The sequence below is a fragment of the Phascolarctos cinereus genome, unplaced genomic scaffold (assembly GCF_003287225.1).
Source record: "Phascolarctos cinereus isolate Bilbo 61053 unplaced genomic scaffold, phaCin_HiC Scaffold_726;HRSCAF=1367, whole genome shotgun sequence".
NCBI lineage: Eukaryota > Metazoa > Chordata > Mammalia > Diprotodontia > Phascolarctidae > Phascolarctos > Phascolarctos cinereus.
In genome coordinates, this window is record NW_027556098.1 from 97,571,333 (window position 1) to 97,596,233 (window position 24,901).

Here is a 24,901-nt window from a genome sequence, read left to right on the forward strand (position 1 = left end):
ATACAAAAACTTGAAAGACAGTTACTGCTCTTCAGCAGGTATTAGGGCAGACAAGAGATGCACACAAATAATTACAATACTAGATGGTATATCAGAAGTGTCACATGACAGATTCAGACCATAAAATACTGTAAGGTTCAAAGGAAGAAGAGATTACTTCCTACTAGGATGACCAGGCGGTCTTCCTGGAAGACGGAATTTGAACTAGAATTGAAAAGAGAGGTAATGATGTATCTAGTCAGAGGCAGGAAAAGAAAGCAGCCCAGGTAAATTGTTCAGGGGCAAAAAAAAAAAAAGCATATGTTTAGGGTAAGTAAGCAGACCAATTTAGCTGATGTGGAGGATTTGTTAAAGGAACAGCAGGAGATGTCTGAAAAGTTACATAGTGGTGGATTGCTCCTTATGCCTCCCTCATCGCCCTCCGTTCAAATCCTGTGTCTTGGGTTCCTGCTGAGAATAGCTACCAGCCTCTTCAAGCTTCTTTTTTTTTAGTGCTTTCTCTAAAAATGCCCTGAACGGATTTTCATTACCTAACCCAGTTGCCCCAGAGAAAGAAAGGGACCAGAAAGACAACAGAAAGGGGGAAACAGAAGAATCCTAGGACTCATTGGCAAACTGCAAAAGAACTGGAAGCACTAGTCTCCAGAGCTGGGGAGAGAGTGAACCCATAAGAGAGATTAACTCTAACTTAGTCCAGAATAAGAGAATGAAGACTCAGTTCAGTAGAGCAAATAGAAGACAGTTCTCCCAGCACCTGGATGCAAAGGGCATGGCACATAGGAAACCCTTACTAAACGCTGGTTGACTGGCTGGCTAAGTAAATGGCCTAGAGTTATTCTGGTTCTGGAGCATGAAAAAGTTATACTAATGCCAGGCCTTCTCTCCAGTGATGCTCAACACCTGGCACCATCTCCTGGAGACCAGGAGCAAAAGCCAGGAAGGATCGTCCTTGAAAGGAAGGAAACAGCTGCTTTGGCTCCTCCTCCTACCAGGCATCATAGGTTCTCCTCTCCATTGCTCTTCCAAGACAGCTGTTTCATCTTCCCAGGAAATTGTGCCAGTTGGATGAGAGAAGAGGCTGACAGTACTATAGCTTGCTCCCACCCAACTCCAAGACGTTCCTGGGGGTATTTACTCATTCTGTCTGCCTGTGTGAGCATGTGTGTTTAAATGGGTCCACAGGCTGACCTATTGGCTGTATTTGAGCAAGTCTCCATTTCCTATTCTTGACTCTCTAAGGGGTAGCCTTCTACTCATTAGATATTTCCCATGGAAGGGCTCCTTCATTCCGTCTCTTTCCTTATCTTTCTAGTCCCAATCTGTGTTTGGGCCAAAAGAGCCATGCCATACAAATGAACCTAGGGCTGCTTAGAGAAAAAGGGAGAGAGGGAAAGAGTTATTCTTCTCAACAGAGGTACCTGTTGCACACAGGTGGGAGGGTTCTTCACTCTTTGTAAGTTGGATCCAGATAGGGTCTTTGATAAATGGCTAAGGAGTTTAGGTTTTATCCCTTAGGCCCTGGGAGCCACTGAATGTTTTTGAGCAAAAGAGTAATTTTTTTGAGCAAAGGAGTGATATGATGAAAGCAATGTTTTGGGGTTGACTGTTAAGTGTTGTGTATGCAAGGAAAGACTGAAAGCAGGGGAATGCTTTGGAGCCTATTCTGACAATCTGGCCACAATCAAGCTTCTTTCTGTACTTTAGACCAGAGGTGTCAAATACACAGCACCATCCCTTCTTCCCCAGACCCTCCTGAATGCAGCAAAACCAGATTAAAAAGTACTTGGTAAATAACAAAATAAATAAAAACACAATAAAACAAAGATCATGTTAATGTGCAGTTTTTTCTAAGTCACTATGCATCCATATATATGGTTCAGTGGTGCAAGTGGATCAGGGTCTACCTAAAGACTTTAAAATGTGTACGTGTGCATGCACATCCACACATGCACACACACATACACATATAATGGTGCGGGTGGCCAACGAGGTCCCAGTCCTTAGAACATACTCTATGTATCTTATCAGGAAAGGAAAATCTGAGCATAATCTAAGGACTGGACCATCCTTGGCCAGCCTCCCCCTCCCCTCCACCATTATATACATATTCAGTGTCTAGAAGTTAACTGATCCCTGTAACACATAATGGTACGTACCTCTATAAGGTAAAACCTAATTATACACAAAGACCAGCTGCCAAAGAATCTCCTCACTTCGTTATGAAACAGAGAGGGCATTTTAAAATGTTTTAATTACCTATATTCAGCAGAATTTGATGGAGTTTGAAAAACTCACATTCTTCTGGCTGGTTGCTATTTTTTTTAACCTTTCCAAGCAATCACTACCAAAAAAATCACAAGCAATTCCAAAGAGAGAATGAGTGAGTGAATAGCGGACCAGGTGGAATGCTCACAGCCTGCAGCTGGAGGACTAAGTCGTTCTTTTCACAATTAAGGAAGGCTTGCTTTGCTTCGCATTCCTCCCCCTGACATGTTGCTTTCTCCAAGGCTTTGTTTAGCTTTGCCAGCTCTTCCTTAAGCCCAGACATCTCTTTTTCCACTTTCCCTAGACTTCACAAGAGACTTGATTTTAAGAAAAAGCTGCATTCAGGGCCAGCTCTTCCCAGCCAGTAAGACTCCGATATTCCACCGGACCACAAGAAGTGCAGCTCTGATTCCAGAGAAAAAATAAACAATTTGTTAAGAACCCATTATGTGTGCCAAATACTTTAACACTCTGAGGATACAAGTACAAGCAAGGCAGTCCTGCCCTCAAAGAGCTTGTATTCTAATGGAGGAAGACAACATATGAAGAGGAACTGAAAAGGGGAAGAGAGATAGATGAAAAGGCTGATGGGAGTTTAGGCAGCATGGTAAGGAAATGGCCTGGAAGTGGTAAGGAGGATGGTTCCTGGCAAGATAAGCTGGGTAGTTTCAGAAAATCCTAGAAAGAACTGATGCAAAGTGAAGTGAGCAGAACCAGAAGAATAATGTACAATGATGGTAATTATGTAACAATAATCAGCTGTGAAAGACTTAGCTACTCTGATCAATAAAATGATCCAACTCAACTCCAAATCCCTCATAATTTAAAATGCTATCCACCTCCAGAGAGAGAACAAAGGACTCCAAGTGCGCATTGAAGCATATTTTTCCACTTGTATTATTTTAGCTTTTTTTTCTTTGGGACATGGCTAATGTGTAAATATATTTTGCATGACTTCAGGTGAATAAGTTATTGTATTTCTTACCATGTCAAAGGGTGGGAGAGGTGTGGTGGGAGGGAGAGAATTTGGAACTGCAAATATTTTTTTTAAAGAAATAATAGCTCTTTGTATTTGCATAATCTTAAGCACTTTTCTAAGTACTTGCACACTATCTCAATTGGTCTTTATAATAATCCAATGAGGTATACAGGGTAGGTAGTGCTATCCCCATTTTACAGATGAAGAAATTAAGGTGAGACATGTAACTAACCCACAGTCACATAGAAAGTTAATAAAAGATCTAGAACTCAAACCTTCTGACTACGAGACCAGTGTCATTTATTCTTCATTTCACTGGACAAGGAATGAAACAAGATTGTGTTGATTCTGGAATGCATCATCTATCTATAAAGTGTGGTACCTCTGTTCTAGAATCTTCTGGAATTTGGCCCACATCACTTTGCCTCCTATTGAGGCTTGGATTAGTATAAAGATTTTAGCTAGTCTCTCAGCCTTCATTTTTTCCAGGTGATCCAAGAGGCCAGCTGTAAAACACCTTAGAGAGAAAGCAGATGGGTGTTATGATTACTCAGAGAGTAGTTGGTCTGTCCTTTCCTATCACAACATGTCTGTGGTGACAGCACTTTATATTTCTGTTGTAAAATTGCTTCAAGTTGTATTCAAACATTTCTAGATAGAAGTTATATATTTTTTGTAAATTTGAGTTCATAACCCCAAGAAAGCAGGGTTGTGCATGTTTTTTTTAAAGAAAGTTAAATCCTATATTGTGGTTATTGCTAAGGGATCGTTTAATGCAAATTGGGAATAATGCAAGCTCTACCTCCAAAGGGCAAAGAGTTATGGTTAGCAGGTACAGCTGACTCCCTTTTTCCAGGGGGGAAAAAAAGACAACCTTAGGAATTCAGTGAGGAAATGTAGCAATGTACCATATCCTTATTTCTTTCTTTCTATAAACTATGGCAAGAAAAATGTGCAGAAGGAGCAGAAGAGTAGCCAAAATAACTGCTGGCAAGAACTTCTAGAGTAAAATATAAGTTAATCAAGAGGCAGGCATTAGTTTGCCTTTATTAAATACAGTTAGTTGTCTCTTTTCCTAGATCGATGAACAAAAGCAAACACTCTGTTATTCAGCACTGATGAGTATCAATACATCATTGTAGTACTGAAGTTATAAATCTCTCTCCCTTCCCAAATCCCCTCCCCACAAAAAGGAGACTTTCTATGTGAAGTAGAGAAATTTATAATGCTTTGGAGAAAATGCTCTTCCCAAGCTAGGGGAAAATTAGGTTTAATTAAAGTAATAATTGATAACAATTAAGGCTTAGGGAGATAGGCGCCTAATTGTACTTAGATGATTGTCTTCCTCCAACAGCGATTAACAATGCTGGTTCTCCTTAGCTTACTCAGTAAAACTGTCTTGACCACAAGGTCATATAACCCGGACACCACCATCATTTGATAGAAGCTATTCAAAGATGTCGGCCAAGTACCTAAGAGTAAATAAGTGCCTGCTTGAGGGCTGGCCTGAACCCAAGCTTATCAAGTGAAAGCAAACATTGAATACTCTAACAATTCATTATTAATAGCAATAAGGATGGGGACCAGATCATGATCTCACTGATATAAGAAACTTCTATGATAATTTATTGAAGTATAATGTCCAGGTCCTTTTTTGATCATGGCTTTCAGGTAGTCCAATAATTCTTATATTATCTCTCCTGGATCTATTTTCAAAGTCACTTGTTTTTTACAATGAGATATTTTACATCTTCTACTTTTTCCTTCTTTTGAATTTATTTGATTGATTCTTGATGTCTCATGGAGTCATTAGCTTCTACTTGCCCAATTCTAATTTTTAAGGAATTATTTTCTTCAGTTAGGTTTTTTTTACCTCCTTTTCCATTTGGCCAACTGTACTTTTTAAGGAATTATTTTCTTTGGTAAATTTTTGTATATATTTTTCCACTTTATATCCTTCCTTTATCAAGCTGTTGACTCTTTTTTCATGATTCTCTTGCATCACTCTTCTTTTTTAATTTTATTTTTAATTTATGGAACAAAACAAGCATTTCTATAACACAATACAATAAAAAAGATGATTGTACATAAACTGCAAATCTACTATGCACAATTTGCTATTCCTTTCAAATATACAATGAAATTCTCATGTAAATTTCTTTTTTTTTTCTCTCTCCTCCCCCCCACCCTAGAGATGGCTACCATTAGACACAAATAGGCATACACACACATATGTAAAATTATTCTATACATACTTCTATTTATCATTTCATTCTCTGGCTGCAGATAACACCTTTCTTTATATGTCCTTTATAGTTAATTTGAGTATTTAAAACAGACAAAATAACTTATTCGCTCAAAGTCATTCTTAAAACAATAAGAACTCATTTCTTTTCTCAATTTTTCTTCTATCTCTTTTTTTGGTTTTTAAAATCCTTTTTGAGCTCTTCTAGGAGTTCTTTTGGGTCTGAGACTAATTCACAGTTTTCTTTCAGGCTTTAAATGTAGGCATTTTGACATTGTTATCCTCTTCTAAGTTTGTGTCTTGATCTTCCCTGTCACCATAATAACTTTCTATGGTCAGGTTCTTTTTTTGTTTTCTTTTGTTTTCTTTTGTTTTTTACCTACCTTTTCCAGACTGTTTTGTTGCTTTTAAAGTTGAGCTCTGCTACTGGGGTGGAAGGGGCAAGTGTCCCAAGCTTCTTGTGCCTGAGGCTACAAGCCCTGATTGCTTGCCTGGTGTTGCACAGGGACCATGGGGAATCTGGCCACTTGCCTAGTGCTGTGCTAAGGGCTGTGTGGGATCTGACTGCTCACCTGGTGTTGCACTGAGGCCCTCAGGGCAGGGGTGGGGAGGTTCCACACTAGGGCCTGGGGGTAGAATATGGCTGCTCACCTGCTGCTGCGCTGGGGCTATTGGCAGGGAGGGCTGGTCACTTATTTGTCCTACACTGAGCAGGGTTGTGGGGGTGTGGCTAGTGCTTCACTGGGCCCCATGGAGGGGGAGGCGGGGCATGGCTGACGCTGCACCAGGCTGCAAGGGAAGGCTGGCCACTTGCCCATTGCTGCCCATGGGCCCACAGTCACTGGCCTCCCCCAGGCTTGCTGAGGTAGGACCTGATTCTGGCTCACCAGCCCTGTACTGTATTCTCCTTTTACCCAAGTAAGACAGACCTTTCCTGCTGACCTTCCAAGTTATCTTAGGCTAGAAAATTGTTTCACCCCATTTTTCTGTTGGTTCTGCCATTCCAGGATTCATTTTGAGATGCTATCTTATAGTTGTTTGGAGGTGAATATGGGAGAATGCAAGCAATTTCCTGCTTACTCTGCCATCTTGGCTCCCAGAAGTGATATAGGATATCTATATCTAGATAAGGAAATTCCCTCTACTAATTCAGATCAGCAACTGCTTTGCAATCTATAGTCTCGAGGAAATGCCCAGAGCACTTAGAGAATAAGTGAGCTGCCCGTGGTCACACAGACAGTCTGTGTCAGTGGCAGAAATTGAACTCAGGTGTTCCTGGTTCCGAGTCTGGGTCACTATCCACTTCACCATCCTGCGTTCCAAAACGAGAGATGCAAAAAGGTGCAAAATGTCATTTTCCCAACTTTCATTTTGGAAGCGTATAGTGCTAAAAGATAGTATTAATTGACTTCTTTTAACAGCTTTACCTCTGAGGTAAGCCCAGAGTCAAATAGGGTTGTAACCTGTGACACAGAATAAGCTCTAGGCTTATTTTGGATAAGGTCCAAGTGGGGAAACTTCTTTCTTCAGGATTTTTTTTGCTGTGCCCCACCTAGAACTTCCCTTGGGAACATCAGGATCTAGCTTGTGCCTAGACGGGGCCCTGTACTCCCAAGCAAGTGTCCAGACCAACAAGACATTTAATTTAACCTGAACAACAACATTAAGGATTGAGCCCATAAACAGCCAAGACAACTTTTCTTCCCTTTCTGATGGGTCTCCACCTCTCTTAGGGATCTATATAGTTCTCTAGACTTACCTACACAGCATGGGGCCCAGACAGGGGAAAGAACTTAGGTTTGCTAGAAATTAAGCAACCTATACTTTTGGTATGTCCTATATCTCAGGTATATATACAGACACATATGTGTGTATGTAAGTTATATATGTGTATACAGTTATATATGTATATATAGATGCATATATAATACATGCAGTGTATTATATATGCATATATAACATATATTGTATGTACACTTAAGAGAGAGAAAAGAAGAGAGAACAGAAACAGAAAGAAAGAGAGAGAAAGGAGAAAAGGGAAGAGAGAAATGGAGAGGCAGGGAGATAAAGAGACCAAGAGGGAAGGAAGGAAAGAGACAGAGACAGAGAGGGGACAGACAGCGACACAGAGACAGAAAGAGACAGAGACAGAGAACAAGATTTCCCCTACCCTGGGTGGGATGGAGAAAGTAGCTGAACTATTCAGAAGTTGTCTATTCAGTACATATAAATCGCTCTATTAGTGAAGGGCAAGGACTAAGTTTGTTCTTCCACATTTTGGCTCTATCTCTTCTTGTTACACAGTTCTGACTCAGTTGATACAGTTGGCCCAGAAACTCCTCTGCTTGGTCCAGAAACTTCTCCTTTGGGTCTAAGAAGCTTGGTTCAGGAACCCTTTGCTGGTCCAAGAAATCCTAGATCCCTATGCTACTGATGTTCTGTTATTCCTGGCTCCAGGTCTTATACTTCCCAAGTAAGACAGACCTTTCCTGCTGACCTTCCAAGTTATCTTGGGTTAGAAATTATTTCACTGCTCCATTTGGCTCAGGAACTCCCCACCACTCCCCTCCACCTGTGGTTCCACCTACTGTCATCCTGGGGTCAGCTGGCTCCATGGAGCACGTGGTTCTCTGGGGGAGATAGCACATGGATATGAAGACATGCAGGTCACCCTTCTAGAGAAGTGAGTCCTTATCTCTATGTTTCCTCTCTTCTCCCTTCCTCTAAGATAGGGTTTCTTCTCTGTTTCTGTGTGTGTCCCTATATCTCTGCTTGCCAGACTGAGTATAAAGATGTAACAGTGAAGATGAGCAGGATTATGAACTGGACTTGGACTAATCAATCCTCCTTAATGTGGCATCACCACATGGGAAGAACCCAGGGCCAGGTAAGAATACACCTAACCCAAGACAGAATCTCATTGAGAGAATGTCATCCTTGGCTAAGGAGATATCCAGGACCAGAGCAAAGTCCTCATCAATGAAAGCAACAAGAGCCTAAGGGGAAAAAAAATTTGGGTATACCTACTACTTCTGAAAATAATAAAAAATACCTTGCATTTATCTAGTGTTTTAAAGTTTACAAGGCAGTTTATATCTGTTCTCTCATTTGGCCTCCCACAAGAATGCTATTTTATCACTATTTTAAAGATGAGAAAGGGAGAGGTAGAATGGGGTAATTTATCTCACATAAAATACAAGAAAAGGCTTTTACAGTGGAGGGGAAGTGGGGGAAAGTGAGAGGGAATGAGTGAATCTTACTCTCATTGGATTTGGCTTAAGGAGGGAATAACATACACACTCAATTAGGTATGGACATCCATCTTACCCTACAGGAAAATAGGGGGCAAAGGGATAAGAGAGGGGGGATGATAGAGGGGAGGGCAGATTGGGGGAGACAAAGCAAGAGTTCACATGGCGGGCAGAAGAAGCAACACAAGGACACTTTCAAGGTCTCTCTTAAGAACTTTGGAATTGATTGTGAGCCATGGGAGAGGCTGGCAAAGGACCATTCAGCATGGCGTCCCCACATCAGAGAAGGTGCTGTGCTCTATGAGGAAAGCAGAATTGGAGTAGCTCAAAAGAAACATGAGATGTGCAGATTTAGAGAACCCACCCCGATTGTTCACATGGGCTATTTGTGCTCACCCTATGAGAGAATATCCAAGCTTACATTGGTCTGGTCAGCCACAGTAAGACACACTGAAACAGTGATGTCATTTTGCTCCTCTTCAAGAATGAAAGATAAAAACCAACCATATACTCACGGAGGTACTTGTTGCGCCTCCCAAAAGCACGTAAACTCCTTGCAATAGGGATTGTTGCATTCTAACATTTGTTTCCCCAGAACCCAGCACAGGACCTCACAGATAGTGAGAACTTAATAAATCTTTGTTAATGGATTTATTGATTTCAGAGGACATGCATGTCATTTAGTAAACTGGAAGAGCTATTTCCTAAGAGATTCCTTGAATAAGTCTGTTCTCCTGACATAAGCAAGTGGTTTGCTTCCACAATGGAAGCACCTTGAAAGGAGACCTGATCTGTAACCACCTGATCTCAGACTCTCAAGTTCATCCAGTACTGTGTCTATTGGCAAAAAGCTGCAAAAAGGCAGTGACAATCATGACTGAGGTTTTAAAAGCATTGACTTTGCTTTCTCAAACTGCTTTGTATTTGTATAGTCAGAAGAGTATTGTTGATGGCGGTTTGGGCTGTGGGGGTTGGAAGACTGCCTAACGGTTGTGCTTTCATAGATATTTTAAGAAACACATTCATTCTACCCACTCTTCTACGAAAACACTCTCTGTAGCTTTCTGGTTACCTTAGTGATTCCAAAATGGGTCTGGGCAAAGGGAAGGGAAGGAGGCAGGGAGCTCTACGGCTACTTTCCCACTCTCCTTGACTTTCCTACTGGAATGGCACTTGGATTCAGGTTGCAATACCTAAATAAACATAGTAAATTATTAGGCCAAGGTCAAAAGGGACAGAATAAACCATGAGATGGACAAGTAAAGATGAAAAAGAAGCCTTTTTCTTCCACAATTCCAATTTCCATGAAGCTCATTATAACCAATTTTCATATAACTCTTAGAATTACAATGAAGATAATGATAATAGTTATTCATATTTTATGAACTTCACATATTTCAGGGTGCTTTCGCATATACTATCTCATCTAATCAATGCCTTTTTAAATCTTAGCATACTGCATTAACATGAGTTACTTTTATTATTAGGGTAGGTACTCAATATATCTAAATCTGAATATTTACTGAACGAATACATTAATTGAATCCTCACAGTAACCCTAGTAAGACAGATATATCTATCCCCCGCAAAACACGCCACAAACACATACAACATGTGATAACATGCTAACAGCATGTGGTCTCAGAGTGTGCGTGTGTGGCATGTTATATTGTAGTATACTACACCTTGTTACAATATAGCATAGCGTGGCCTAGCATAACATGGCGAAACGCGCCACAAAAACAATACATGTGTCAACATGCTATAATATGCTAATAACATGTGATAATGTGTTATCATGTTACTAGCATGCTGGCAACATGTGGTGACATGCTGGAACCTGTGAGTGACATGTTAGCAACACGTGAGAGCATGACGTGTGTGTGGCATGTTATATCGTAGTATAGTACGCCTTGATGTGATATAGGCACAGTGTGGCCTAGCATAACAAGGCGAAACATGCCACAAACACACACAACATTGTTAACATGCTATAACATGTAAATAACATGTTGTTATAACATGCTAACAACATGTGAGCGCATAGTGTGTGTGGCGTGTTGTGTTGTAGTATAGTACGCCTTGATGCTATTGATATAGCATAGTGTGGCCTAGCATAATGTGGCGAAACACGCCACAGACACACAACAGGTGTCGACATGCAATAGCATGTAAATAACATGTTTGTGGTGTGCTAACAACATGTTGTGACATGCAATGACATGCTACCAGCATATGATCGCATGCTGTGCGTGTGTGGCGCACCGTATTGTACTATAGTACACCTTGATACAATATAGCATAGTGTAGGCTAGCATACCATGGCGAAACATGCCACAAAACACATGCAGCTTGCGATAACACGCTAACAATATGCGGTGACATGCTCACAACATGTGTCAACGTGCAATCGCATGTGGTGGCATGCTAACGGCATGTGATCACATAGTGTGCGTGTGTGACATGTTATATTGTAGTATAGTACACTTTGATACGATATAGCATGGTGTAGCCTAGTATAACATGGCGAAACACGCCACAAACACATACAACATGTGTCAACATGCGATAACAAATTAATTAAATGTAATAATTATTTAATTCAGTATTAATTATTAACCTCTATACTCTGATATGAATTTCAGGTAGTAGCAGATCAGAAGTTACATACTAGAATGGGGAGGAACTCTAAAGGTTAAGAACAGAGCAGCCTAGCAATAAGGAAAAAGACCAAAAAAAAATATGACTAATATATAGGTAATTGTGTCTATTCCAGTAAAAAGTCTATTCCAATAAAAGAAAATAATAATGATCATTTAATCTACAAATTTAAAGATAATGCAGATGTCACAGGATCTTTCTGTTCTCCTTAGCTCTTCCTAGATCAGTGACTAATAATATCTGACATAGCCTCTAATCAGAGACCAATATGAGATTGCTACATCTTCCCAAAGCCAAGTCTTTCAGAGCTGAGCCAGAGCACAAGCCCCTTCCCACAGAGCCAAAACATGCATGCATGCACCCTAGGAGGTCCAATCCAATAGGTCCTGGGTTCTCCCTGTTAACACTGATATATGAGGCTTTGGGAAAGGCATTCAGTAAGAATGACGATGACAATAAATTTCAAAATCACCCAAAGGGCCCTGTGCTCCCATGCAAGCACCCAGGGTAATGAGACACTGATGTAGGACAAGCTCCTTAGCCTGAACAAAACCACAAACGACAGAGGCTATTAACCAGTCAAAACAACTTTTCTCACCACCAAAATTAAGTGATTTATTGGACACAAAGACTGGATTCCCAACACATTGTCCAAATGAGGAAAAGTGAAAGAAACCATCCTGTATTCCCCAGATCCTGGGCCCACAGATTTACTTTTGCTTGGATTCAACATACATTTAACCCTTCCACATAATGACTTCTCCAAGAAGCCCCAGATGACACACGATGGCCAGCAGATGACACAGAAAAAGTTTAGAAACTTTAAAATGCACAAAATACATGTGTCGTATTGTATGATATTGTCATAATAATTCAGACTTCTTTGGTACAAAGGGAGGGCCAAAAATTTTATGCGGATTCTCTAGATCATGGAGGTACTGTGCCCCGAATCCCTGTAATACAGAAGGGATAATTGTATTACAATCTGTTTGGAAAATCCTGACAGCAATTCTGAATCTATCTTGATTCACCACTACAGTGAAACTGCTGTGGTACCAGATACAGATCCGTTATACCCGAAAGAAGAAGGCAAATTGGGCTCGTTCCTGAAATAAATATTAGACTGAAAAAAACTATGAAATCAAAGAGCCAGAATAAAGTGCTGAAATAAAAAAATGAAAGTATGTGGTTGATATTTCTCCTTGACATAAGAAAGGACCTCATCTTTCTCCTCACCTGAGAGTCCCTACCACAGCTAACTAAAGTGCTGTGGTAGGAAACCACATAGGTGGCATGGCTTCAGATGTTATAAAAAGCCAAGCACCATCACCCCCAAATTATACTTTCAACATATTTACTGATGCTTGAAACTGGGATCAAAGTCTTTCACTTCATAATTACATATAAGAAACAGAATGTCAATGCTCCTAGGAGAGCAGGTTTTGCTAGGAAGATGGATAATAGAACATAGGAGTACTGGTAGCTTGATCTAGATGAGAGAAAGACTAGGTTGCTCAGAAAATAGTGAGAATTGACCTACTTCTCTATGTTACCAAGAGGTTATCTTGTGATTACCAACCCAACTCATCAACCTTTGTCAACTGCTGGACCATCTTCTTAGGCTTCAATGTCTTCATCTATAAAATGAGGGATTTAACTACAAATTCTCTAAGGTCCTATCAAGCTTTACGTTCTATGTGGTACAGTGGAAACAGTGTGGGATATAAGTATCTGGGATTGAATGCACCCCTTAGTATTTCCTTTTTGTGTGCTCCTGGACAAGTCACCCTCCCTGGCCCTCAGTTTTCTCATCCCTAAAATAAGGACATTAAACTCAGGCCTCTATAATATCTAAATCTACAGTCTTATGACGTTGCTTCACAGCAGCTAGATGGCACAGCGGATAGAGCACTGAGCCTGGAGTGAGGAAGACTCATCATCCTGAGTTCAAATGTGGCCTCAGATACTTACTAGTTGTATGACCTTGGGCAAGCCATTTAACCCTGGTTGGCTCAGTTTCCTCTTTTGTAAAATGAGCTGGAGAAGGAAATGGCAAACCACTCCAGTATCTCTGCCCAGAAAAGAGTCTGAAACAACTGAACGACAGCAACAAAATCATGTTGCTCCATATTAAGCATTCCTCTCTCTCACCTCTTCCATCAAGGGAAGACCATTTTACCTATCAGCCACCCCCTGGGACTGTGGTCAAAAGAGTCACTCAGCATCACTGCTCTGCCACATCTTGGTTTCCCCTCTGTCCTCTGTAAGCTTCACAGATACAAACCTGTGCCTGCAGCACAAAAAGGGAAAAACGCGTGGCCTCCTCCTGCCTGTGCTCAGGGGCCAAAACATTCTCTGTTAAGCCTTGTGCTAATAACTCGTTCTCCTCTCCCACCCCCATTCTCGCCAGGAACTAAGAGGCAGAAAGGCAGGGAAAAGACAAAAATGGAGTCACCCCCCACTGTTTACCTGCATTCCAAGCATGAACCTCATGTTCCTTCTTAAGAAAGTATGAACCATCTTTCTGGTTAGGTTGTGAGTTTTTCTTATGACTAAGAAAAAGAAACCACCACGGAAACCAGAGGCAACTCAATGGGGAGGCAACTCTAATAGGTAACAGAATTGCTTCAAAATAGATACCACTAATTAGATTCCTTGCTAGATGGAAGCAATGCTCCTGAATGTATTCAGAAGCCCAGCTGATAAGACACAATGAGACAAAAAGCGTACATCAGTGAGTGAACTTGAAGCGTTTCTCTTGCAGAAACTCAAACCGCAGCATCATTGTTTTGCTTCACACTTTCCCGAAATAGACTGAAGACTGTCAAGTTTAGGGTCTTAATTACAGGAGGTTAATAAAGATGCAGGATGCTAGAGAGCCTGTAGGAATTAGAATCAGTAGCATCTGGCTACATATTCCAAAGGTGATGAGCACATCACAGACACAGGTGCTGATGATGACATTCCCCTGAGGTCTGCAGCACAGATTCCTTCAAATGCCCACATAACTCTGGGGCCCTTCACTACTTCCTGAATTTGGGATGCTGCTGGGGGTCTTCAAACCTCAAACGTCTGATTCAAGCCTCCTAATCCTCTTGCAGACAAAAAACCCTATTTGACACACGAAATTGTCTGTAAAAGGCAACTACTGAAAACAAGGCAGCAAGGCAAAGCAATGACATTTCTTTAAGCAGTCACATTTTTGGCTCCCATACCACATGCCTGCCCCTACCAAGTGCCTTCCAAGAGCATTATTCCTCAGTTACCCCCTCCCTGGATCCCAGCCCAAGAGGAGCAAAACACAAGCAGTCCAGATTCGTGACATGGGTGTGACGGGTCATTAGCAGTGGCAGCAGCCTCTGTCAAAGCAGCAAACCTTTGTTTCTATGGTGGCCAGGCAAACCTTTTTTTTTTGTTGAAACAACAATTAGAGAGTCAATGCCCCCTTGCAATCATGCTAGGGCAGCACAATCTAGGCACCACCATTCCTTCTCTCTCTTTTGTTTCTTGCATCTCTCACTCCTGAAGATACCCTGACCCCAATACTTTTCCAAACCTCTTCTTGTAGGTTTCTCATGCAATGAATTCAGGAATGGGAGAATGGGGAAGAGAATTCCATGGAATTTCATGCCTATATATGCTCCTCTTAAAAGTAGATAATTTGAGACTAAAGCTTCATGGGTAATTGCTATTTTGAAATGTGGCCTCCTGTAGGTTTAAGCCCCATAATAGTGTGATACAGGGGTGGGGAACCTGCATGTGGCCCTCTAGGTCCTCAAGTGTGGGCCTTTGACTGAATTCAAACTTCACAGAACAAATTGTTCCCCATCCCTGGTCCGATAGATACAAAAAGAACAAAGAAATCCATGTTGATTTTCAACATTAAATGCCTAATGATAGTAACTCATATTTATAACCAACTTTGAAATTAATGAAGCATTATAAATATTTCTTTTGATCTTCATGGTAACACTGCACGAGTAATGATAGGCAGTCATCAGATTTAGAAGTGGAAGAGTCCAAACACCTTAGACTGTGAGCTCCTTAGATCAGGTACTGTCTTTACCTTTCTTTCTGTCCCTATTAGCACAATGACTGGGACATAGCAAGTGATTACTAAATATTAGTTGACTGACTGACTGAGCCCCCCATTTTACACAGTGAGAAACAGGCTCAAAGATATGAAATGGCTTGCTCAAAGTCACATCATCAGCAAGTGATATAGTCTGTACATGAGGGAGTCAGACTCAACCATCTGAAAAATCCTTTAGAATTCTATGGCCCAGATCTTCTGGTTCAAAGAATTCTTCCTACTAGAGATTTCCTTTCTAACCTAACACTGACCTCTTAGCTGTTCCATGAATGAGATACTTCATCTCTTAGCTAGGGGCATTTCTCTGGCTGTTCCCCAATGTCTGGAATATTTTCCCTCCTCTGCTCTGCCTCTCGGCTTCTCTGGCTTCCTTTAAGTCCCAATTAAAATCTCATCTTCTACTGGAAGCCTTTCCCAATCCCTTTGAACTCTAGTGCCTTCCCTCTTTTAAATCATTTCCTATTTATATTGTATATAGCTTGTTTGTGTATATTTGTTTGCGTGTTGTCTCCCTCATTGGATAGTGACTTCCTTGAGGGCAGTGACTGTTTTGTGTATGTGTGTGTATGTAGTTTGTTTTTGTTTTGTTTTTTGGTTTTTTGTCTAGGCAATGACCAGGGTCACACAGCTAGTAAGTGTTGTGTCTGAAGTCACGTTTGAACTCAGGTCATCCTGAATCCAGGGCTGGTGCTCTATACTCTGTGCCACCCAGCTGCCCCATTTGTTTTTGGTTTTTGTGGTTTTTGCCTCTTTTTATATCCCCAGCACTTAGCAGTGTCTGGAACACAGTAGGTACTTAATAAATTTTTATTGACTGACTGACTGACCAACGCCCTAGATGCATAATTAACATCATCAAGAAGTCACAGCAGCTAGCAATGCACATATGCCCTGGGGCTCCAATGAAGTCAGCTAAAGCTACACCTACCATTAATAGCTCTCTCCATGTAAGTAGGGAATGGGCGTGCAGGTGTGCAACAAGAGAACAGCCCTAAGACTAGCACAGCTAGAACTGTGCTATCAAATGCTGCTCCCACTGGAGAACATCAGCCTGGGGCTATATCAACTATCATCACAGACATTTTTAGTGATATAAGGGATTCCTTTCTCAGCTTGCTGAAAACAAAAATCTTTGAAATTTCAAAACAAGATAATTCTAAAGGATATTGTCTTCTGGAATCTCTCCTCTGCTTCTCTCCTGTGGTGTCTGGGTCACTGAGTTATTTTGTGTCTCATTCTGGGTCACCCTATTTAAGGGAAGCAAAAAGGACATGTATCCTTTCTTCATGCTCCTAGGAAAGCAGAAATATAAGAGGAGTTTCACATGTTTGTGAAAAGTGAGAGGGAAGTGGGGTACTGGCTTAAACTATGAGTGATAAGCCTGGATGATAATTGGTCTCAAACCCAGACTAAGCTCTTTTCTGAGAGTGTAGTTTTTAAGCACTCCATTTCTTTATTCTCAAGGAACCCTTCCCAGAGAAGATCATATCTTTTCATTGTATCTTTGATTTGGTTAATTTAAAATAAACACCACTACTACCATCCAATGAAAAATGCCCATTGTGCAAGATTACTCAAAGAAAAAGAAGACATAAAAGTTGTGAGAGGGAAAGGAGAAATTACTGGGACTGGGAAAGCAGAGATTAGCACTGCAAAAACTCTCCACTGAATTGGAACTGAGTTCAGACAACTAAGACCAAGTCATTCGTTTTTTACGATGTCCTTTTCCCATTTGGCTTTGCAGAAAATATCATTGAGACACTTCTTAGAACAACTTGGAATGGTGACAGACAAGCACTTCTTAGACCAACACCATCTAGGATGACAGTATCCTCATATGTAATATCAGTAAATTGGATCAGACCAATGGGACCTCTAAGGTCTCTTCCAGACTGAAAGCTTTAAGATTCTATGATCCCAGTATCAGGTCCATTAGTCTGTTACAATAGGACCTGCTTGATGAAATCTCACTGCATGTCCACTTGGACTTCAGTTCAGGGACAATCTTTTTTGTTTGTTTGTTTGGTTGGTTTTTTGGCTTTTTTGGCTTTTTTGGCTAGGCAGTGGGGTTAAGTGACTTGTCCAGGGTCACACAGCCAATAAGTGTTATGCAGGGACAATCTTGAGATAGTTCCAAAGACCTACCTTTGAACTCCTTTTCATTTTTCTGCTGTATAACTTTTCACTTCTTTGAAAGGGACTAATAAATATGTCTCAAAATATAACTCAACCAAATGGAATTCAAATATAATTCATCATCTAGTTCTTTACCTGGAGCTCTGTTGGAGCTTATTCCTGTTGGAATAAGACAACTCACAAAACAAGGCACTATTTATTTCAGATTAGTCACCAATTCATTTATTTTTCCTAAAGTGAGGACAATAATAACTATAATTTAAACCACCTTGCAAATAAATCCTCCCCCAAGTTCTACTGGCCCAACCATGAGCACTAACAGCAAAATAATGAAGTCAGCATCCTTTCCTACTAGTCAAGTAAAAGTAATTATTTCCTCAGCACAAGACTCTTTGTAGGACAGACATAGCAAAATAAAAATGCTTTTCTGAATTATTTCTAACTTCATTGAAGATTAGAAACAGTTTCTTTTGATGAGTCAATAAATTGGCTTGGAAGAAGGAATACTTATTGACATTTTTCTGCCTAAGGGTATTACCAATCTGTCCTGAGAAACTTGCTCTGGTACTAAAAATACCTTTTAATTCCTCCTACAGAGATAAGTTGAGATGCTTCTGCCTAGTCTAAACAGATAAAATCCCACCTCTGAAATGTGAAACATTTCAAATGTACACTGACTCAGAAGTTACCCTGTACAGAGATGATATACTCTGGAAGGAAGTCCCTTTCTTGAATTTCTTTTCCTCATTTGTATCAGCTGTGGGGAAGGGTGAGGAGGAGAATATACATGGCCATAAACATCGAACCAGATGAAATCCAAATTGCTTTAAATTGCTTTATGATGCTCAGCAACATTAAGAATGTAGAAAGCAGCAACTACAAGCAGTAGAGAGAACAGGTAAGTTACACATAAGGAAACTTTATGAAATAGTCTCTTTAGTTGAGTCAGTGCTCCTGAGCAGAACACATATTTAAATCTGGAAGGGACCTTAGAAGTCACCCAGTCCAACCTCCCATTTTATGGATAAAGAAACTAAACCTTGGAAAGTTTAAGTGACTTGTCCAAGGTCATATGAGTAATAAGTGGTGGTGTTGAGATCTGAATCCACCAAGTCCTCCAATTCACAATTAAATGTTCTTTCCATACTGTTAGAAATTTAGTACTGATTCTTTAATGGCATGCTAGGAGACCTCAATCACACTGTATTACCAGACAGTGTTTCACTTTTTCCACTTCAAGACATAGGTGCCAATTCTTCCTCAGATTATGATCTGAGTGAAGTTAAGTGAACAAATGAATTAGAAACTTTGAGGAAAAGTGTCATAGATAGGAGTAGATGCAGATTCCTTTAAAATGCCATTTTGTCTACTCCCCCCCCCTTCTTCTGGTTCTGCATGCGTGATACAGCATAAAGAATTGTGAAGAAAAAAAATCCATATTCGAATGTAATGGAATACTATTGTGCTATAAGAAATGATGAACAGGCTGACTTCAGAAAAACCTGGAAAGACTTATATGGTCTGATGCTGAGTGAAGTAAGCAGAACCAAGAGAACTCTGTACATAATAACAGCAATGACTAAGATTGTTAAACTGAACCCTTCTCAGCATTACAAGGATCTAAGACATCTCCAGAGGCCTCAGGATGGAAAATGCTGTCCACATCCAAAGAAAGAACTATGGAAGTCGAATCGCTATCACTTATTTTTACCTTCTGTTGAGTTTTGTTTCATCTTTCTGATGGTTCCTCCTATTGGTTTTAATTTTACTTACAACTTCATTAATGTGAAAATATGTTTAACAGGAATGTAAATGTAAAGCCTATATCAGATTGTGCACCATCTTGGGAAGGGTGGGGGGGGAGGAAGGGGGAGAAAAATTTTCAACTCAAAAGCATATGGAAGTGATTGTTGATAAATCAAAATAAATTAATAAAAAAATTTTTAAAATCCATATTCCTTTTGTCCAATGCCTAGAAAATCACTCTAATGAAACCACCTAAGCTAAGGGCTCACAGCTAACATGCCTCTCAGAGGCACTTGAGAAACTATCAGAGCAATACACGAGGTCAAGTGGAAAATAAAGGCAGGACCATGGACAGAACTCCCTGGGCTAGATTTGACTGAGTATTTGCAAGCCTTACCCTAATCTACAAGTAAACCTTGCTGGGACCTACAGGTAGAAAGAGTCTCCTTGCAGACCTCCTCTAGGGAATAACAAGAGGTACAATCAGGTCACAGCTAGGATGAAGAGAGGTCCTTGTGAGAAAGAGGACAGGAATAACACAAGAGCTAAGGACACTGAAGATTCAGGTCAAGAAAGATTACTTTGCTCACTGCTGTCAGTACTGATGTAGTTTTCAAAAAGATTGGCCAAGAGGCTGTTGGAAGACTTTTGAAAAACTCCTACCACTGATTCATTAAGATAGTCTTGGTTATTCTCAAGTCAACCAGTGATATTATAAGGCACCTACAGAGAAGTATGCAGTTCAGATAACAGAAGGAAGAGAATACGTAAATTAGCCAGTGCATTATTTGAAATAATAATAGCAATTTATTTACAAAGTGCTTTGAGATTTACCAGGCAACTTTCTCCCAACTACTCAGTGAAGTAGATAGTGCTTATATTAGTTTTGTTTGGTTTGGTTTACAGGTAAGGAATCGGAGACCCAGAAAGTTTGAATGGTTTTCTAACGGTCACAGAGCAAGTAAATGTTGGAGCCAGGTTTCAAACCCAGGTCTGCTGACTCCCAACACTGTACTTTCCACTACAGAAAGCTGTGATATGGCTCTTTTAACTTGAAAATATGGAAGGAGGAAAGGAAGGGGGAAATGAGGGAAGCAAGGAAGAAAAGGGAGGAAAGAAGGAGGAACAGAAGAAAGGAAAGAAAAAAGGAAGGAAGGAAAAAAGTGTTTGTTAAAAACATATTATGTGCCAGACACTGTGTTAAACACATTGCAAATATTATCCCATTTGATCCTCACAACAACTTGGGAGTCAGGTGCCATTATTGCCCCCTTTTTTTACAATTGAGGAAACTGAGACACACAGGGGTTGAGTGGCTTACCTAGGGACCCACAGTTAGTAATAGTCTGGGGCTGGATTTGAATTCAGGTCTTTCTAACTCCAAGGCTAGCACTCTATGCATTTCACCACTTAGATGCCTTTAGGATAACAGTCCTGTTTATGTGCCTTCAAAAGAGAAATGAGATAGTTTGGTTTTATTATCTGTACTTTATAAAAAATGGGAAATAATCATTTTGCATTCCCAATATAAAATCTTTACGCCAGTAGGGAGGGATACACTCCAGTCTAACAGGAAGAGAGCCACAAGCATATTTACATAGGTCTACATAAACTGGCAGTGTTTTTGCAGGTAGAGATTGTGAAGGTCATAATTTCCCAATCCTCCTACCTGTATTCCACTCAGAATCACTGGCCAGAAGTATAAAGCAGAGGAAACGGATGACACATAAACCAGAGGAAAGATGAGAAGGGGCAGTGAAGGTCACCAGAAATCTTTGCTGAGCTACAGCTTAGAGAACACAGTTACCCATGGGCTATTTCTTTATGGCAGATTAAAAAGGACTTCCAATAAAAAGACCATTTGACATCACACATGCACACGCACAACGTTAAGTTAAAAGGAGAGACAAATAGGAAAAAATCCAATGTCTTTGATGGTTTCTGTTCCTCTCTGAAGCTGCTTTGCTTAATGTTTGGTGGGGCCAGAGACCATTTTGGATCTCTGACCCCCGGGTGAAATGTGCAGCTATTAATGCATATATGTTTCATTTCCTAAGTCTAAGAGGGTTTGTCCTTCTTTTATCTCAAGCTGACTTTGTTTTCATTCATCTCTTCTCTTAATCTAAACTTCACTTAACCATTATCTAAGGACACCAGCTGAGTGCATTTGAAGCAATGCCAAAAAAAACATGAGCCTGGGTGCCTGGGGCAACTCACCACTCCTGCATAATGTACAAGTTCAAAGGGAGCCAAATATTTCCTCCTGTCAGGCCTGGGTTTCTGGGAAGTTGAAAGACTTCCCAAGATGGCTGTCATAGAGTTTTGTCTTGAACGTCATTGCTGTAGCCTTTGGGAACATGCTTTACTCTTCAAGGATAACCAGGATGTCCAATGGCTTTTGTAGAGACATAGAGAAGGGACATATTAATGAAAATGGAAATTAATCTGGAACAGCATCAACAAATCAATCAACAAGCATTTATTAACCGCTCACTATGTGCCAGGCACTGTGCTAAGCACTGGGGATATAAAGAAGGACAAAAACAGTTTCTGTTTTCAAAAAGCTCACATTTTCATTAGGAGGCTATGGCAGCAGATATATTGATGGGAAAAAAAAACCTCTCAATAGTATCAGAATTAGGCCAAAATTGTGTTGCCTGCTATGAAAGTATAAATACAATTTTACCTCTTCAAAAAGTAGCGTATTTCAATTTCCATTCCTTACTGCCTACACCTAACTCGACTGTTTTTATTCATTGTTATATGTCCAAAAATGTGTATCACTGTCCAGCGCAGGCTTTGAGCCTTCACTGTAATAGGCAGCACAAAATAAATATTTATGTGCCATGGAGGGCAGAATTGTCTGGCACTAAAATAAATGCGCTTATAAAAAGTAATATTAAAGATACTCTGGAATCTGCCCACCTCCTGCCAGAGAAGTGATAAACTCAATATGCAGAATGAGACATACATTTTTGGCCAACATGGGATTTTGTTTTGTTTGATTCTGCCTATTTGTTCCAAGGGTTTTGGTTTTGGTTTTTTTTTGTTGTTTGTTTTTTTAATAGTGTGCGTGGAGAGGTTGGAGGCAGATAAAATAAATGCTCATAAATTGAAAGATAAAGTTTAAGTCAAATAGTATAAGAGGGAAAAGTAATATTAAAGTATTGCTTATTTTGCTTCCCCCACACACACACCCCACCATATATCAAAGTAGGTGATGGTCCAAACTTGTCTATCCCTGGTGCTTGGAATCCATACAGTATGCCAAAGGGCTGCTGCCCACATCAAGGCAGACTCCCTTCCAGTAGCTACCACAGTGCCCTGTGTATAGTAGGCATTTAATGAATGTTTAATGAATTGAATTCCCCCCAAATGGTACACTGGGGATCCTTAAAGACAACAGCATATGTTTCAATATTCTTCATTCACTTTATCACATTCAGGGATGACAAGATCATTGATCTGGAATTAGAAAGGAACAAAGATGTCTTATTTAATCCAACCTCCTAATTTTACAAAGAGGAAACTAAGATCAAGAATGGTGAAGTGACTTAGCCAAGGTCATACAGGCAAAAAAAAAATAGCAGGGCCAGGATTCAAATCCAGGTGCAAAGCCCCCAAATTCAAAACACTTTCCACTTACTCAGTTACTCCTCACCACCAATTTGGTTTCCAGCCAAACATATTTGTCATCCCTCTGCCATTTCCATGTTTTTATGCATGTTATTTCTGCTACCCATGATGCCTTTCTCTTTATTCTCTGCTAAATTGTCAATTCCCCAGCTCCTTATTGGAAATCCTGTTGTGTCTGAAGCCTTCCTTCATTAATGCCAAGCTTTACTCATCTCACATACGTCCTCTCTGCACTTGTATATGTTACCATCATCTGGATTATTCATGTATTTATTTATAAGTATCTTCTATTTTTTCCTCCTAGCATTTGCCCTGGATGCTGATTTCAGTTTCAAACTCTAAAGCAGAGACTGCAGTTTTCCCTTTCCTCTGTATATTTCCATAGCCCTAGAACTGTGCTCTATAATGAGTACTCAGTGACCATGAAGTTGTTAATTGATTAGGCAAATCAATTTCTGCTGCACTGAAGAGCCCCCAAATGCCATCCCTTTAACATAGCCATCCAGGCTGCACTGCAGACTAGCACAATGTGCAATGAGGAACATTACAAGGCATTGATTTCTACTAAGCTGCAATGAATCTTTGGTTCTCAGCAAACTTGGAGGAAAAAAATGACAAAACTATACATGTTACTTCCTAGATTGCAAATTCCTGGAAGACAGGGTCTCTGTGTAGCTTCTGATATATTTGTTTAAAAATCAGTTTTGTTACTATATAAACATATAAACACACATGTATGTATATGTATGTATTATATATGTACGTGTGCATCTTGTAATATTGTATTTACTAGACTTTAAACTCCGTGAGGGCAGGGATGAAGTCTTATTTAAATTCTGTATCTTTCTCAGTGCCTAGCACAGTGCTTTGCACGTAGTAGGTAGTTAGTAAGTATGAGTTGAATGAATGAATGCTATATTAAGTATTACACACATTATATATATTATAGGATGATTTGTATTTAAGTTCTTTATAAACTCGAGTTTTTCTAAATAACGAAGCAAGTAGAAGACATTTCTAAAGCATTTGATATGCACAGTATGTATAGACAAAAGTAACCATACACTTTAAAAACAACGTAATACTATGTTCAGTTCATGGCTATAGTTTCTTAAGTTGCCTATTTTATCTTTTGTGGGCAGCTAGATCATGCAGTGGAAAACACAACTGTGGGCCTGATGTGAGGAAGATTCATCTTGGTGAATTCAAACCTGGCCTCAGACACTTACTAGTTGCATGACCCTGGACAAGTCACTTAACTTTTTGTTTGCCTCAATTTCCCCATCTATAAAATAAGCTGGAGAAGGAAATGGCAAACCCCTCAGGTATTTTTGCCAAGAAAACCCCAGATGGGGTCACAGAGTCAGACACAACTGAAAATGACTGAATTAAATTTTATCTTCCATGAAATATTTTTATATTAATAAAATTGTAGAACTATGGCAATTTTCACTTCACCCTATATTTAGGATGACCAAAAGTTAATATAACACAACATAACATGATATAATATATGACATGATATAGCAACATAAATAATATGTAATACAATGTGATAATGTGATATGATATGATGTGACATGACAATGTAATAGATAACATGATACAATATGATGGTATATATAACATTATATAGCATAACATAGTAGAGTAGAGTATGGTGTGGTGCGGCTTGGTATAGCATAGCACAGCATAGCATAAGATAGGATAGGATAGGATGATATAGTATAGTATAGTATAGTATAGTATAGTATAGTATAGTATAGTATAGTATAGTATGGTATGGTATGGTATGGTATGGTATGGTATGGTATGGTATGGTATGGTATGGTATGGTATGGTATGGTATGGTATGGTATGGTATAGTAGAGTAGAGTAGAGTAGAGTAG

General features: G+C 39.9%; 1 protein-coding gene and 1 pseudogene across 1 annotated transcript in view; both read right to left on the minus strand.

Annotated features, from left to right (window-relative positions):
- LOC110217522 (myosin-15) overlaps positions 1–6,307 on the minus strand; it is a 94,887-nt gene extending 88,580 nt beyond the window's left edge. Inside the window, 4 exon segments of the mRNA XM_078146138.1 lie at positions 2,414–2,557; positions 2,559–2,670; positions 3,627–3,761; positions 6,195–6,307. Of these exon segments, the coding sequence (XP_078002264.1) occupies positions 2,414–2,557; positions 2,559–2,670; positions 3,627–3,761; positions 6,195–6,307 (504 nt within the window).
- Positions 6,308–6,735: 428 nt separating this feature from the next.
- Positions 6,736–24,901, minus strand: part of LOC144454352 (myosin-7-like) — a 55,710-nt pseudogene continuing 37,544 nt past the window's right edge.